At 46.5% G+C, this 12,841-nt stretch overlaps 1 protein-coding gene across 2 annotated transcripts in view; it reads right to left on the bottom strand.

The window, feature by feature from the left end:
• Nucleotides 1-12,841, bottom strand: part of LOC130381364 (NACHT, LRR and PYD domains-containing protein 12-like) — a 224,649-nt gene that overhangs the window by 117,765 nt on the left and 94,043 nt on the right. Inside the window, exons 5-12 of one of the 2 annotated variants that reach the window (XM_056588947.1) lie at nucleotides 11,966-12,029; nucleotides 11,555-11,780; nucleotides 8,141-9,923; nucleotides 6,457-6,630; nucleotides 5,036-5,209; nucleotides 4,299-4,472; nucleotides 4,076-4,122; nucleotides 2,289-3,020 (exon numbers count right to left, since the gene is read on the bottom strand). The exons of the other annotated variant lie outside the window; for it this stretch is intronic. Coding sequence (XP_056444922.1) covers nucleotides 2,473-3,020; nucleotides 4,076-4,122; nucleotides 4,299-4,472; nucleotides 5,036-5,209; nucleotides 6,457-6,630; nucleotides 8,141-9,923; nucleotides 11,555-11,780; nucleotides 11,966-12,029 — 3,190 coding nt within the window. The 3' untranslated portion in view covers nucleotides 2,289-2,472. Of the gene's footprint in view, nucleotides 1-2,288; nucleotides 3,021-4,075; nucleotides 4,123-4,298; nucleotides 4,473-5,035; nucleotides 5,210-6,456; nucleotides 6,631-8,140; nucleotides 9,924-11,554; nucleotides 11,781-11,965; nucleotides 12,030-12,841 lie in introns of those variants that run through there. 2 annotated transcript variants of the gene reach the window in all.

Here is a 12,841-nt window from a genome sequence, read left to right as displayed (position 1 = left end):
TAATGCAAAATATCCATTAAATCATGTAATCAGCTATTTGGCTTCAACAACGACGGAAGAGCCAAGAAGGTTCTATGATCAATTCAGACCAACCTTACGAACGAACAACGTACAAAAGAGATTCGTAGCAAAGAACATTTCGGTAAATACGCGAAATGTTAAGGTAGAACTTAAAGTAGAGGTTACAAATAAAGTAGCGTTAAGAAGACCTATAAAGAACCTGAGGGTTTCTAGCGTTTGAGTCAACGAGGTGATGTTACCCTCTGGTCCGGTGCTGCAGGCCTCTGGTCTCCAGCCTCGGTCTCTGCTCCATCCTGGGGCTGCAAGCCTGGACAAAATGACAGGTTTATATATTAGTATAGACCATCAACTGATAGGACTCTTATTATTATTATTATTTTAGCTGTTTAACCCATGCCAGGTGGAACACACACACACACACACACACACACACACACACACACACACACACACACACACACACACACACACAAACACACACATACACACTCGTCCTCATGCCCATACCATCCCACCAGCCACGCCCAGCTCTCCTCCAGGACACCCAGAACAGAGCACAACCTTCAGGGCCTCCAGAGAGGTCAGTGATGAACACCGTTCTTCAGTGGCGCCCCACACTGGGGAGGGGTTATGCAGGGGGTCTCCAGAAGGGGTCCCCGGGTGATTCAACGTCTCTGAGGTCATGTCTTTGTAGTCCGGCGGTCTCCTGAAGGAGGAGCCTTCACAGAGCGGGCCGCTTTAGCCTGAGGACTCTGGGGAGGAGGTGAGGAGGAGGTCATGGGTTCAGGAGACCCCCCGGTTGAGGGTGGAGGCTCTTGAGGAGCAGGACCCTCCATCAGCGACAGGCTGACCAGGACTCTGCTGGACCAGGTGAAGCTCTCTGTGGACGGTGTTCACTCCAACCCCCGAGATGGAAGCCTCTCTCAGGCTGAACAGTGATGGGCGGGGCCAGCTGGACCTGGGAGATGGCTCCCTCAGATCAGAACCACCTTGGACTGGCCCCGACGAAGACCCTTTATGACCTGGCGCTGTGCCCCTCCAGCTGAGGGGGTGGAGGGGCTGTGGCTGAGTCGTCTCCATGCCTGGAGGGGAACGTTGGGGTGTGCTCCGTGGTTCTCTGGTGACAGACTGAAGTCGTGTTCTGGTCGTTGAGACGAGGAGTCCTCTCATCTCCCCCTGGAGTTCCTCCTTCTGAATCCCGGTCCCCGTCTTAAAAGGCCATTCTAGTCCATGGAGCTGATGTCACAACGGATTCTCCAACACTCGGTGGTGAAGGGATGAACACGCTTTAACAAACCCACCTTGAAGGAACCTTTCATTATAGCTGTACAGTCTGCTCTTCATTTAGTTGCGTTTGGTCTTCTGCTCGCTTGTTGGTGTGTGTGTGTGTGTGTGTGTGTGTGTGTGTGTGTGTGTGTGTGTGTGTGTGTGTGTGTGTGTGTGTGTGTGTGTTGAGCACCAAAGGCTCTTCAACCATTCCAAACACCTCCACCACACACACTTTAGAGCAATGGAGACGATGAGGTATATGTTCACACTTTGTGCCCAATTTGTTAACTTAGATTTTGCTTTTATTCATAATAATTAAGCTTATTAATTAATAATTATCTGATATTTTGATACATCTTATTTATGTCTATTCAATAGAGCAGGTTTTATTGCGCTCATATTTTTTCCTTCTACCACAAATGTATACTGCCGTAAAGCATAGCTTATTGTAGTAAACTGCAGTAAATTAACCATGTGGGCGCCTGGCTCAGCCATTTCTGCTGAGTTAATTGAGTTCTCAGAGCATGACGGGAGCAACGGCTTTCTGACCGTAGATAACCGTCATTTAAGCATAAAAAAGTGATTTATTCCTCTCTATTACTGTCAGGTGACCCAGGATTCTACTTGGAAACGTTTATTATTTGTTCAATGTATGTTCACTATGTTCTGAGAATAAATCGCTGCATTCTTCCTTATCCATCTGCCTCGCTTCCTTCTTGGATTACTTTTTTGGCGCTTATTGCCTTACGGAAAACACGAGGACAGAAACGTCCTGCAAGAGTAGAAAATAGGTTGGCACTTAACACACACAGTCTCCTTCCCCCTGGTCCTGTTGGTCAGAAGGTGAACCCCACCGAGGTGGATTCACCGCCCCCTAGTGGCTCCCCACGCAGTGACACACACAGGCCCCCCCCCCCAGAGCCCCGGGAGGAGGACGCTCCTGTGTGAGCCCGGGCTCAGCGTCTCGGTGTAGCGTCAGCGTCCCCAGAGCCCAGGACCTCCTCCCGGGGCTCTGGGGGGGGGGGAGGCCTCAGCTGTGTGTGTGTGTGTGTGTGTGTGTGTGTGTGTGTGTGTGTGTGTGTGTGTGTGTGTGTGTGTGTGTGTGTGTGTGTGTGTGTGTGTGTGTGTGTGTGTGTGTGTGCAGGGGCCATGCTCAGTCAGGAGGTCCCTTTTTTTTTTTTTCTACAACCGACACAGAGAGGCTGACCCCCCCTCTACCCCCACCCCCGGGAGGAGGTCCTCCTGGGTGAAGGAGGAGCAGAAGGTGTGGAGGTGTGTCAGTGTGTCTGAGGACCCTCCTCCACCTGGGGACACTCTGTAGAAGGACAGAGAGCCAGCAGGCCGGTCCAGATACACTCCTACTCTGGTGGAGCCAGCGGGGCGGAGAGGGAGGGCTGTCCATCTACCGTTGTACCAGGCAGAGTAACGACCATCAGAACAATAAAGAACCCAGGACTTGTTGTTCCATCCAAGCCTGCTGTCATCACCCCCTCCTCTCCTTGTGATTCCTCTGTATGTCACTCCTATACTAACCCATCCTTCCCTCTCTACCTCCCAGCAACAGCGGCCAGTCAGAGCCTCTCTACCCAACACCTGCTCCCAGTAGTCAAATCTGTCTGGGTGATCCGGATACGACTGGACCTCTTCAACCAGCGTCACCTTCCTGTTGTCCTCAGACAGAGAGAGTCGTCTGTGGGCCGTGTTGGGGTCCAGTGTGAGGTCACAGGCATCTGAGGGAGAACCAGACATGATGAGCTGCTGAACCGCTCTTCATCCTCATCATCATCATCACTAGTACTGTTCTCCTGCTCTTCTTCTTTTTATTCTCTTTCAGACTCTTTTTGTGATCGCTCTCTCTTCTTCTTCAGCCCCCCTCCCCATCAGCCTCTCCCCCTCCCCCTCACCGCGTCAAACCCCCCTCCCCCTCGTCACCCCCCCCTCCCCCTCACCCTCAGCACCCTCAGCACCCCCTCAGCCCCGCCCCCCCCCTCCCCCTCAGCCCCCCCCCCTCAGTCCCATCACCCCCCCTCCCCCTCAGCCCCTTCATCCCTCCTCCCCCTCCCCCTCAGCCCCCCCCTCCCCCTCAGCCCCGTCACCCCCACTCCCCTCCCCCTCAGCCCCCCCCTCCCCCTCAGCCCCGTCACCCCCACTCCCCTCCCCCTCAGCCCCTTCATCCCCCTCCCCCTCACCGCCCCCCTCAGCCCCGTCACCCCCCCTCCCCCTCCCCATCAGCCTCTCCCCCTCACCCTCACCACCCCCTCAGCCCCTTCATCCCCCCTTCCCCCTCCGTACCCCCCCCCCTCATCGCCCCCCTTAGCCCGGCCCCCCCTCCCCCTCAGCCCCCCCCCCTCAGCCCCATCACCCCCCCTCCCCCTCCCCCTCAGCCCCTTCATCCCCCCTCCCCCTCCCCCTCACCCCTCCCCCTCAGCCCTGTCACCCCCACTCCCCTCCCCCTCAGCCCCTTCATCCCCCCACACCCTCCCCCTCCCCCCCCCTCAGCCCCGTCACCCCCCCCTCCCCCTCACCGCCCCCCTCAGCCCCGTCACCCCCCTCCCCCTCACCGCCCCCCTCAGCCCGGTCGCCCCCCCTCAATGTAACAATGTAATACCTGCTGGGTTTTATACAAGCAGGTTTAACTGTGATGGTGGACAGTATTAATATACGTTAGATACATGATGTCAGCCATCATCATTCCCAGTAGGATCTGATCTCACTTCCTGCTGTGTGGATGGACTTTCCATCTCAATAGTGAGTGTGTGAGGTGATGAATCAAACAGACACTTACACTTCTTCAGAGCTGGTTTCAGCCTCCACACTCCACCGTGCTCCACACTGGGGGGGAAACAAAGTGAGAGCAGCATGTTGAAACATTCACCTTCATCATCTGCTGTCTCATCACTTTCCACACAACATGAGTGACAGCTGCCTCTTCAAACCACTTCATCTAGCAGCAGCTTGAACCCTTGTAGGAGACTTTGTCCCTGAGTGGTGAGCTGTCCTCTCCATACCTGAGAGTGTCCAGTCTCCAGAGTGGATCCTCCAGTCCAGCAGAGAGCTGCGCAGCTCCAGAGTCTCCTGGGTGATTGTAGCTCAAGTCCAGCACTCTCAGATGGGAGGGGTTGGAGCTCAGAGCTGAGGCCAGAGAAGCACAGCCTTCCTGTGTGACCACGCAGCCAGACAAGCTACACACACACACACACACACACACACACACACACACACACACACACACACACACACACACACACACACACACACACACACACACACACACACACACACACACACACACACACACACACACACACAATTTATTGTATCTGGTTGAGAGCAGTTTCTACTAAAGTAACCACATTTATAAAGTGTATTCATTCAACATTGAAGACAAGTAAAAGCTTTATCGATACTTCATGGAGACAAAGCTGTGTCACCCTGAGAGTCTGACAACAGGAAGAGGAAGTGGGGAGATGACATCACAGACAGCAGAACTGCCTTCACTTGGATGTGACAGGATCTTAAACAAATGCTCCTTTCTCAATAGCTACAACTCAATGAGATATTGTTTGGTTAGAGTCAGGAGAAGTCTGCTGTGTTTGGTACGCTAAGACCGTTTCTTCACATGTTCTAACATTGTGTAGAGCCAGGGAGTGTTTTGTCAGCAGAGAAAAGAGCAACAGAAATGAGGCAGGAGCAGCACTTACTGGAAGCTAGAATAACCAGTTTGAAGAAGAGGCTGATAACTGACCTGAGAGTTTCCAGTGTACAGTGCGGACTCCCCAGTCCAGCAGAGAGCAGCTTCACTCCTGAATCCTGCAGATCATTGGTACTCAGGTCCAGCTTTTTCAGACTAGAGGAGTTGGAGCTGAGAACTGAGGCCAGAGCTTCACAGCATTCCTCTGACAGATGACAGCCATTGAGCCTTCACACAAAATAAACACAACCTGTTAGGAACTGTAGTTAAATTATAGGAGAATTTTAAACAGTTTTTTTAAATACATGAAATAATAAATACTATGAATAACCTGGATCTTAAAATATTAAGAAAGATTTCACACAGATGTTAAATTATCAAACAACAATTATCATTATACTTCACTTAAGCATACAATTTTATTAATAGGTTGTTATTAAACTTTATGAAACGACTCTAAACCGCACTTTACTGTCTGACTACATGACAATCATAATAATAATGTTATACAACATACACATTATACCATCATAAAAAGTCCCGGTACCATTATAGGGAGTGGAGAAGACTGAGGTTTCCATCCACAACATCCCAGACACAAACAGAAACACCAATAAAACCGGCCCCACATAAACTCTCTCCCGTACTCCTTTAACTGTCAAACAACTAAGAAGTAAATGTCTAAACATCATTTAGCTGGGCGATCTCTAGAGAGCATAAAGAACTCTCCTCCTTTGTCTCTTCCCTCTCTCTCCTTTTTCCCGCTCACTCGTGACCTCTCACCCTTCCCCAGATGACCCCGAAGTCTCGATATCAACCAATCCTATTGGTTGAACCCAAATATCATCAATATAACCAAATGTACTGAGCAAGGTAAAAAAATAATAATAATAGTGAGTTGACATATATTAATAATGAAAAGATAATTATTGATGTATCCTACATATCAACAATAACTTATTGTATACATAAAGAGCTTTTTAAGTTAGTCTCTTCACCCGGGTTACACAATATTAAAAATATCTTTCTGAAACCTATTCATATGTGTGAATATATGTTTTGTGCGTTTAATAATGAATACTGGACATATTAAGCTTTTAAAAATATATTTTGTTTGACTATTGCAGGTTTCAAATCATTTTTATGAAAATGTTGCTGTTGTGGCTTTCAGGAGGTCTTAGGCATCCAACTAGGGGTCTCTGACCCTCCCAGGACCCCCTATATTTCACCCTGCTCTCTACCATCAACATCCTGTATACAGGGGACACTATCGTTATGTTTTGGGTTTATATTTATAATTAAAGATTTGCAAGCATATGGATGGATTTCAATATCCACCTCAACAACAAGGGGTAGCCTTTATATGATATGAAAGTCTTGAATGTGGTCATCACAGGTACTGAGATAAGATTAGTTATATAACTCTGACTTTTAACATTTATTTGTAACTGTTTTGCACATTGAGTGAAACTGACCTGAGAGTTTCCAGTGTACAGTGTGGACTCCCCAGTCCAGCAGAGAGCAGCTTCACTCCTGAATCCTGCAGATCATTGGTACTCAGATCCAGCTCTCTCAGACAACAGGAGTTGGAGCTGAGAACTGAGGCCAGAGCTTCACAGCATCTCTCTGACAGATGACAGCCATTGAGCCTTTACACACAATGAACACAACATGTTAGGAACTGCGATCAAAACAACAGAAAGCTTTAAGTTATTCCATAATGAAGAATGTTATTAGTTTACCAAAAATAACTAAATAATTAGATGTATACATTTTCATTATATATTCAATGTTAAATGTTAAATAGTTATTTATTTGGGATTGAAAATGTTTTTTGAACGGATACTTCTTCTATATTCTATTGTTCTGAATATTCTCTTACGTGTACTGCAATCAGTGTTGGGTATCGTTACTTTTGAAAGTAATCCGTTAGGTTACTTTGTTACTATCAATTAAAAGTAATCCGTTACGTTACTACGTTACCTATAAATAAAAGAAACGCGTTAGAGTACTCGTGCGTTACCAACAATTAAAATGCGTTTGGGGTGCGTGCGTGTCCGCCTAGCGCAACAACAACACACATCCTCCTTTAGATGCACCAACAGTGCTGACTGTTTATGAATCAATCATGAACCTATAGCATAATGACAGGAAAGACAGTCATCATATTGCACGTTTTATTTAACAGGCATTCATCCTTTGATCATTTGAACAGCTTCCATGAATAACATACTCCGGTAACAGGCAGTTATTTTAACAGAATGTAGCTTACCGTATTGGCTGCGCACAAAAGAACAGTGCGTCACACATAGCTTATCCACTTTACAAGTGCAGGCGCCTAACAAAGTGCTTAACAGGTAGGCATGCAACCTTTTAGAATTGGAAATTTAACTCAATTTAACCGTATGCGTTGCACAAAAGAACAGTGCATGGCACTAAAAAAACATTGAAGAACTGAAAATGTTCGTGTGACCCTATAGCCCTACATTCATAACAATCACGTAGGCTACCTTTAGCCTATTTATCACCAAAGTAATGGTTGAAACGTAGGAGAAGAAGGTGCTCAAAACGACCACTATGTTCTTCTTGTCCTTTTCGCTCTGTAACTCAAAATAATGAGCGTACCTCCAGGAATCTAAGGCTATCTTCTCGTCCATCTTGCCGCCGTAACACACGTAGCTTACACACACAGGTGCGCGCGCACACACACACACAGAGAGCGAGAGAGAGAGATGCAAGGAGCAGGGCAGCAGCATCTGACTAAATGCAGAAAACCCGGGACTTTACTTTCCTTATCGAGGGAAAATCTTAAAGTAACGGAGTAACGAGTGGTTATTTTGGAAATTAACGAGTTACTGATTACTGAATTTGCAAAACTAACGCGTTAGGTTACTCGTTACTGAAAAAAACGAATAAGAGTACTCTCACGCGTTAGTTCTAACGCGTTACCCCCAACACTGACTGCAATACATTATACGTCCATAGGAAAAAAGAGATGTTATGTATAATATAACTAGTATGTTAATTATGTTATGAGTAGAACAGTAACACATGTTGTTATAAACCTACAGGGATTTTTGCATTTTATTTTAACCTTATATTCCAGTTATATTTATATTGTGTAGTGTGTATTGTAATACATGCTATTAGTGAACCTACAGAGATGTTTTAGAGGCTTTGACCACTGGCAGCAGCCTCAGAAGACCCCTCTCTGAAGCAGAGTATTTCTTCAGGTCAAACACGTCCAGCTCCTCTTCTGATGTCAGTAGGATGAAGGCCAGAGCTGACAGTTGAGCAAGAGAGAGAGATTTTCCGGAGAGACTTTCTGATGTCAGGTACTGTTCAATATCCTTCACTAGAGAACGGTCGTTCAGCTCATTCAGACAGTGGAACAGATTGATGCTTCTCTCTGGAGGGAGATCTCCATCTATCTTCTTCTTGATGTAAGACACTGTTTTTGTATTGGTCAGTGAGCTAGTTCCTGTCTGTCCCAGCAGACCTCGTAGGACAATCTGATTGGTCTCCAGAGAGAGGCCCAGGAGGAAGCGGAGGAACAAGTCCAGTTGTCCGTTCTCATTCTGTAAGGCCTTGTCCACAGCACTCTGGTAGAGGAGGAGGAGTTTATCTTCCCCAGAGGTGGGTGGTTCTTCTGAGAGCAGATTGACACCATCGTTGATGAAGGACAGAAAGACATAAAGGGCAGCCAGAAACTCCTGGAGGCTCAGATGGACAAAGCAGAACACCTTGTCCTGGTACATCCCACACTCCTCTTTAAAGATCTGGGTGAACACTCCTGAGTACACTGAGGCTGCTTTGATGTCGATGCCACAGTCTGCCAGATCTGCCTCGTAGAAGATCAGGTTGCCTTTCTCCAGCTGGTTAAAAGCCAGTTTTCCCAAAGAAACGATGATCTCTCTGCTCTCTGAACTCCAGTGTGGATCTGTTTCAGATCTCCCATGGTACTTCCTGTCCCCCTGTATGGACTGAACCCTCAGGAAGTGGCTGTACATCTGAGTCACGGTCTTGGGCATCTCTTCTATCTGGGATTTATTTAAGATGTCCTCCAGAACTGTAGCAGTGATCCAACAGAAGACTGGGATGTGACACATGATGTGGAGGCTTCGTGATTTCTTGACGTGGGAGATGATTGTGTTGGCCAGCGTCTCCTCCCTGAATCTCTTCCTGAAGTACTCCTCCTTCTGTGGGTCAGTGAACCCCCTCACCTCTGTCACCATGTCAACACACTCAGCAGGGATCCGATTGGCTGCCGCAGGGCGTGTAGTTATCCAGATGCGAGCGGAGGGTAGCAGGTCGCCCCTGATGAGGTTTGTCAGCAGCACGTCCACCGAGGACGGCTCTTTGACATCAGTCCAGGTCGGGTTTCTCTGGAAGTCCAGAGGAAATCGACACTCATCCAGACCATCCAAGATGAAGAGAACATTGAACCGTTCATATCTACAGATTCCTGCTTCTTTGGTCTCAATAAAGAAGTGATGAAGAAGTTCCACCAAGCTATACTCTTTCTCTTTCAGTAAATTCAGCTCTCTGAAAGTTAACAGAAATGTGAAGTGTATGTCGTGGTTGGCTTTGCCTTCAGCCCAGTTCAGAGTGAACTTTTGCGTTACGATGGTTTTACCAATGCCGGCCACTCCAGTTGTCATTATTGTTCTTATTGGTTGATCTCGTCCAGGTAAGGGTTTAAAGATGTCTTCACATTTGATTGGTGTTTCTTCCATGGCTGGTTTCCTGGAAGCTGTTTCAATCAGTCTGACCTCATGTTCTTTGTTGACCTCTCCACTGCCTCTCTCTGTGATAAAGAGCTCTGTGTAGAAGTCATTCAGACCCGTTTGATTTCCTGCTTTAGCGATTCCCTCAGACACACACTTGAACTTCTTCTTCAAATGAGACTTGATATTATGTTGGCACTCAACAGTAGCAGATCCTACATGGGAATGAAGAGAAGACATCAGATAGTGGATGGTGAAATCACTTGAAGCATGTTAATATTTCCTGTAAAATGATCATCTTCTTAATATTTACTGACTTCATTACTTGTGGTTCGAGAAGCTGGTCGGGACAAGGAATGGATATATATTTTTTCCTTTTTTGTTTGTTATTTAATCAGCAAAATTATTGGTCTAATGATAATAACAATGTGTTATTATCATTAGAGTGAATCAGTGGAAATTAACTTCATATGCTGATATAACAAGATAGTCCTGCATCTCTTCCACTTATTCCACTTATAGTTATTCTGCTGTTGATTTGCCATTTATTGTTTAACATTCTTTATCCTGATGGACGCAGCATAACCTTTCATATCTGGATCAAACCATTTAACTTCATATCCCACAATAACCCCACATATCTGGACCAAAACATTAACCTGATCGAACCACAATAACCCTATATATCTGGATTAGGGATGGGCGTGAGGAATCGATTACTCGAGTACTCCTCGTTACAAATGAACTCGTTTGGTGGACAGGCAAACTCGAGTTTGCATATACACACACAAACAAAGTTTTCTGAAGCAAATGTATCAATTTTCTGTCAGCGCCACTAACGCATGACGTGGGCACAAAGAAAATTAAATGCATCCATTTCCATGGCGCGTTCCGTGCCGTCTGCAGGCACGCCAGAATTCAAAAAGTTAAGAGATGGCGGTTAAAGCAAAGCGCAGCAAAGAATTGAAATACTTTAAAGAAATAGGAGATCATAAGGTGAAATGTAAAATATACCAAGCGAAATCGAGCTACCAGAAAGTACTATGCGGCAACATATGCTCCTGAAACACAACGGTGAGTTCGGGAAAGCAGACCCGCAGCAACGGTGAAAGTGAAAGTGTGTCGGCTATTTTCACCGCCGCAAGACGCAGCTGTAATCCCGGGCGTGTAGAGAAGATCACAACGCTGAGTATTTCCATAGTCCATTTGCTGCCGTTTTATTTGCAGCTTTAAATTATTTGCAATGATTAGGCTACTTGTTTCGTTTTTTTTTAACTGTTACAGGCCTTGGTTCGACGTGATTTAAATTGTGAGACGCATATATATTTTTGTAAGGAAAATGTGTTTTGAACGTTTGCAAAAATAAATAATGAATACTCTGATAACTCTGACTGTTTTGATGGAGAATAAGCATTACATGTTTGGTTGGTAATATTGCCTTTCATCATCAGGCCTATTCCTGCTGCAGATGCGTTGCATTCTAAAAATAGATTTGATTTAACGAGTACTCGATTGATCCTCGAGGAATTCCTTCGATCACTCGAGTTTGGAATTTACTACTCGTGCCCATCCCTAATCTGGATCAAACCATTTAACCTGATCGACCGACAATAACAGTTCATATCTGGATCAAACCATTGAACGCCCAAGAAGAAAGATATCTCCACATTGATGAATTATTAATGAAGAAATCACTTAACACTAAAATAGATTATGGTATTTCTAAACAGAACAAATAAGAGTCTCATACTACTCTAAATATACATATTCATTCTGTTTTCAAGATAAGAGTCTTCCGCGCTTCAAAATAATTGTCTCCTCTGTCTTCAAAATAAGAGTCTCTTACTGCCCCACAGTGTGTCGGCCAGTTCCTCCTGGTTCATCTCCATCAGGCAGAGCTTTGTGATGTCCACCACTCCCTGTATGGCGCGCCTCCTCCGCTCCTCGTTCTTACCATCCACCTCCTCCTCCTCCCTCTGACCCTCTGAGCATTGTGGGTAATCTGTGAAGAGATCCCTCCAGAGCTTCTTCATCTCCTTGTCTAGGAAAGCGTGTGCGTTCTCCTCAGCCCTCTGGAACAGAACAAACATCAAGGAGAACTTTACTCTGAACTCACTGACGACATCAGAAGCATCTGTCCTGGATTCACATCCCGCTGGTCTGAAGAGGGAAGCCTGGAGACGATGAGCACCACAAGAGATGCTTTCTAATGTTCATGTAGAGCTGAAGTCAGATGTCTTGGTGGACATTTACACACCTTGATCAGCTCTGTTTGATGCTTCTGTACAGGCCTGGTAACCTTTGAATTCTTCTGGTGTGGTCTGTGAGGAACACAAATACAGACACCCGCACACACACACACACACACACACACACACACACACACACACACACACACACACACACACACACACACACACACACACACACACACACACACACACACACACACACACACACACACAGTGTTGTTAACGGGGGGGGAGGGACCGTACCGGCCTTGTGCTGAATTTTGACGGGGGGGGGGGGGGGGTATGATATATGGGCTATCATGACACGGCTCTTCTTAATGCCGTGGAACGCTCCGTTCACTTGCATGGGCCCTTCTATTGTCCCACTTAACGTCAATATTACTCTCCATGTGGAAGGGAAAATAGCTTTATTTGTAATTACAATATTATGCTGCTGTATTTTCAGAGACCCTCACAGATATTTGAGTTTACTGCTTTCATGGGAGCCAGACCTCTCTTTATGGGAGCTCAGCTCCCACTGCCTCCCACCTAACTCCAACCCTGGCTATAGGTCTTTCTACACTGCCGAGCCGTTTCGGTCACAGCTTATTGGCATGCCCGGCGATTTCACCTTCTTATCTCAAGTTTCCTGTGTTAAACCGAGGGGGTTAAATCCCCCGTTCGTCACGGCGCGGGGTTTCTTGGTTCACTGGGGAAGGCGGGGCTGTGCACGGAGTCTCTGACCTCTTTAGAATCATTTGTATTATTGTATACTCCCGAATGTTTTCATTTTTTTAAGAATGAAGACACCCGCATGCAATAATGAGTTCACGTCTGAGTGGAGACTACAAACGCGATTAACTATGGTCAGGGATGTTCATAACTGTCTAGACAGGGTCAAA

This window comes from Gadus chalcogrammus, chromosome 4, assembly GCF_026213295.1.
Source record: "Gadus chalcogrammus isolate NIFS_2021 chromosome 4, NIFS_Gcha_1.0, whole genome shotgun sequence".
Lineage (NCBI taxonomy): Eukaryota > Metazoa > Chordata > Actinopteri > Gadiformes > Gadidae > Gadus > Gadus chalcogrammus.
Note: the sequence above shows the minus strand (reverse complement) of the source record. Positions and strands in the feature narration are given on the sequence as shown.